Source organism: Nelusetta ayraudi, unplaced genomic scaffold (genome assembly GCF_046127955.1).
Source record: "Nelusetta ayraudi isolate G7.1 ecotype Tasmania unplaced genomic scaffold, CSIRO-AGI_Nayr_v1 ptg000267l, whole genome shotgun sequence".
Taxonomy (NCBI): Eukaryota; Metazoa; Chordata; class Actinopteri; order Tetraodontiformes; family Monacanthidae; genus Nelusetta; species Nelusetta ayraudi.
The window spans coordinates 67,501-70,410 of record NW_027466316.1 but is presented as its reverse complement, the minus strand read 5'-3'; the positions used below and the strand labels follow the sequence as shown (position 1 = coordinate 70,410).

General features: G+C 55.6%; 1 protein-coding gene across 1 annotated transcript; it reads left to right on the top strand.

The window, feature by feature from the left end:
* Positions 1-421: 421 nt before the first annotated feature.
* On the top strand, positions 422-1,278 carry LOC142882424 (transcriptional repressor scratch 1-like; the record flags this gene model as incomplete). The annotated part of the gene is made up of 1 exon (XM_076017159.1): positions 422-1,278. A coding segment is annotated over one exon (846 nt), but the record flags the coding sequence as incomplete, so codon positions are not given.
* Between the last annotated feature and the right edge of the window lie 1,632 nt (positions 1,279-2,910).

Sequence of the window (2,910 nt, the reverse complement as noted above, 5' to 3'; positions counted from 1 at the left end):
ACTGCATAGCCAGTCCAAGAGGGAGTGAGTGAGGAGGAGGAGGGGGTGGAGGAGGGGGAGGTAGAGGAGGAGGAGGGGGAGGGGGAGGAGGTAGAGGAGGAGGAGGGGGAGGGGGAGCAGGAGGAGGAGGAGGAGGAGGAGGGGGAGGAGGAGGAGGAGCACTGCATAGCCAGTCCAAGAGGGAGTGAGTGAGGAGGAGGAGGAGGGGGAGCAGGAGGGGGAGGGGGAGCAGGAGGAGGAGGGGGAGGAGGAGGAGGAGGGGGAGCAGGAGGAGGGGGGGAGGTAGAGGAGGAGGAGAGGGGGGGAGGAGGAGGAGGAGGAGGAGGAGGGGGAGCAGGAGGAGGGGGGGAGGTAGAGGTGGAGGGGGAGGAGGAGGAGAGGGGGGGAGGAGGAGGAGGGGGAGGTGGAGGAGCAGGAGGGGGGGGAGGAGGAGGAGCAGCAGGAGCGGCAGGAGGAGCAGGAGGAGCAGCAGCATCGTGCTTTGCCGCTCAGTTGTCTCTCTCTCTGTTTCCCAGCGGCCTACATCAGCGACTACATCGGCCCGGTGGCGTACGACGGCGAGAGCGACGGCGGGCTCAAGGCGCCCTCGCCGGACCCCCTCTACGACGGCATCCACAGCGACTACGGCGCCCCGGACTCGGAGTCGCCCGACAGCCCCGGCTCCGAGATCGCCGACGGCTACATCAACGGCGACGCGGCGGTGAGCGAGGGCTACGCCGTCGACGCCTTCTTCATCAGCGACGGCCGCTCGCGGCGGAAAGCGCTGGGCGGCGCCGGGCTGGGCGGCGGCCCGCGGGGCGGGGCCATCCAGAGACACACCTGCAGCGAGTGCGGCAAGACCTACGCCACGTCTTCCAACCTCAGCCGGCACAAGCAGACGCACCGCTCGCTGGACAGCAAGCTGGCCAAGAAGTGCCCCACCTGCGGCAAGGTGTACGTGTCCATGCCCGCCATGGCCATGCACCTGCTCACACACGACCTCAAGCACAAGTGCGAGGTGTGCGGCAAGGCCTTCAGCCGCCCGTGGCTGCTGCAGGGCCACATGCGCTCGCACACGGGCGAGAAGCCCTTCGGCTGCGCCCACTGCGGCAAGGCCTTCGCCGACCGCTCCAACCTGCGCGCTCACATGCAGACGCACTCGGCCTTCAAGCACTTCAAGTGCAAACGCTGCGACAAGACCTTCGCCCTCAAGAGCTACCTGAACAAGCACTACGAGTCGGCCTGCTTCAAAGGCCCCTTCTCGCCGCTGGGCCCCCTTGATGCATGACCCCCCCACCCCCCCCCTCTACCATTGCATAGATCAGACTCAAGGCGTGAAGGTTCCCTGCGACACAAAACAAACTGCAGACACAAACAATCTATTTTTGGTCGACGCCACGGCCGCGCTCTCCCGCCTCCTCTCCGCCCACTTCCCTGGGAAGCCCCGGTCACGCTGATGAAGACCATGAAGACGATGAAGATAGCACAAGTTTTTTTTCTGCTCCTTGAGATTTTGCCCACTTGAGGATTTAACAGCATGCACAAAAAGAAAAAAACAAAGAGAGAAAAAAAAAAAAAAAAAGCAAAGAAACCCTTCCTCTTCCTCTGTCTGTTTGGGACAGAAACAATAATCCTAACTCGGCTTCCTTCCAGAACAGCACGGCACGGTCCACCATGACGGTGAGGAGGACGGAGGAGGAGGACGGAACGAGTTCTTCCCTGCACTAAAAGACAAAGTTTTTCCTTGGGATGTTGATTTTTTTGGTGGGATGGGGGCTTAATAGTAATACAAAATAGTAATAATGATGATAATAATAATGTTCTGCTGCACCAAGTGACCATATTCTCTTCACGACTGAGGTATATTTATTTATTTATTTATTTATTTATTTATTTATCTATGGGTTGTATGTTTCTACTTTTTTCTACGAGGATCATGAGTTATTTGTTGCACTTTCATTTCTGTACATGTATGTAGAATCTTTTTGCCAAACCTCACGACAGGCCAAAGCATATGTCACTTTTCTTTTCCAACTTTGTCGCGTTGTTCACGTTTTTCTCACCAATTTTGCATGCAAAAAAAAAGAAAAAAAAAGAAGAAGAATTAATAACGAAATCTATGCCAACGTCATGAAAAAGCTTTTTCATTCCTTTCTGCCAAAACCCTATAAATAGAAGCTGAGGGCAATGTGTTTTCCCTCTCTCGGAGCCTCCGTAGGACTCTTTAAAAAGCAATAATCACCTAATGCATGGTATTTTATGATGAAGTTATGAAGTATTACCTACTACTGTATAGCAGTTAAAAATCAGGTATGTTTTACTTCACCTATAGTCATAAACAGAAGAATAATTACTATTACCGACATCAGGGAACATGCCAGTGTAGTGTTAGTAACAAAAATAACCAGTCCCGTCTTTCCTCTCTTGTTATGCACTGCCTGCCTCTTAGTGAGTAGAGCTACTGTAGGTCGTAGGCTAGGGAGGCTGGGACCAGCAGGTCCACTGTAGGATCAAACCGCCGCTAACTCGCTCGTGCTGGAGCGGCAGGAACGCGTCGTGTGCCAACAGTCGCCGGGCGGAAGGAGACAGACTGGGGGCTGCGTTTAAGAGATGGCCGAGCCCACCAGGCAGCAGACGGCAAGAGAGACAACAGAAAGCCCGAGATATCTGCTGCGCTACTGAAGCTAAAGGACGAGTTCAGCTGGAGACACCATGCATTATTCAGCCAGAGCACTTGGCAGCCGTGGAGCCGCATGGCTCTTAACAGCTGAGACTGGGTGGTGGTGGTGGTGGTGGTGGAGGTGGAGGTGGTGGTGGTGGAGGTGGTGGAGGTGGTAGTGGTAGGTAGTGGTAGTGGTGGAGGAGGAGGAGGTGGAGGTGGAGGTGGTAGTGGTAGTGGAGGTAGTGGTGGAGGAGGTGGAAGAGGTGGTG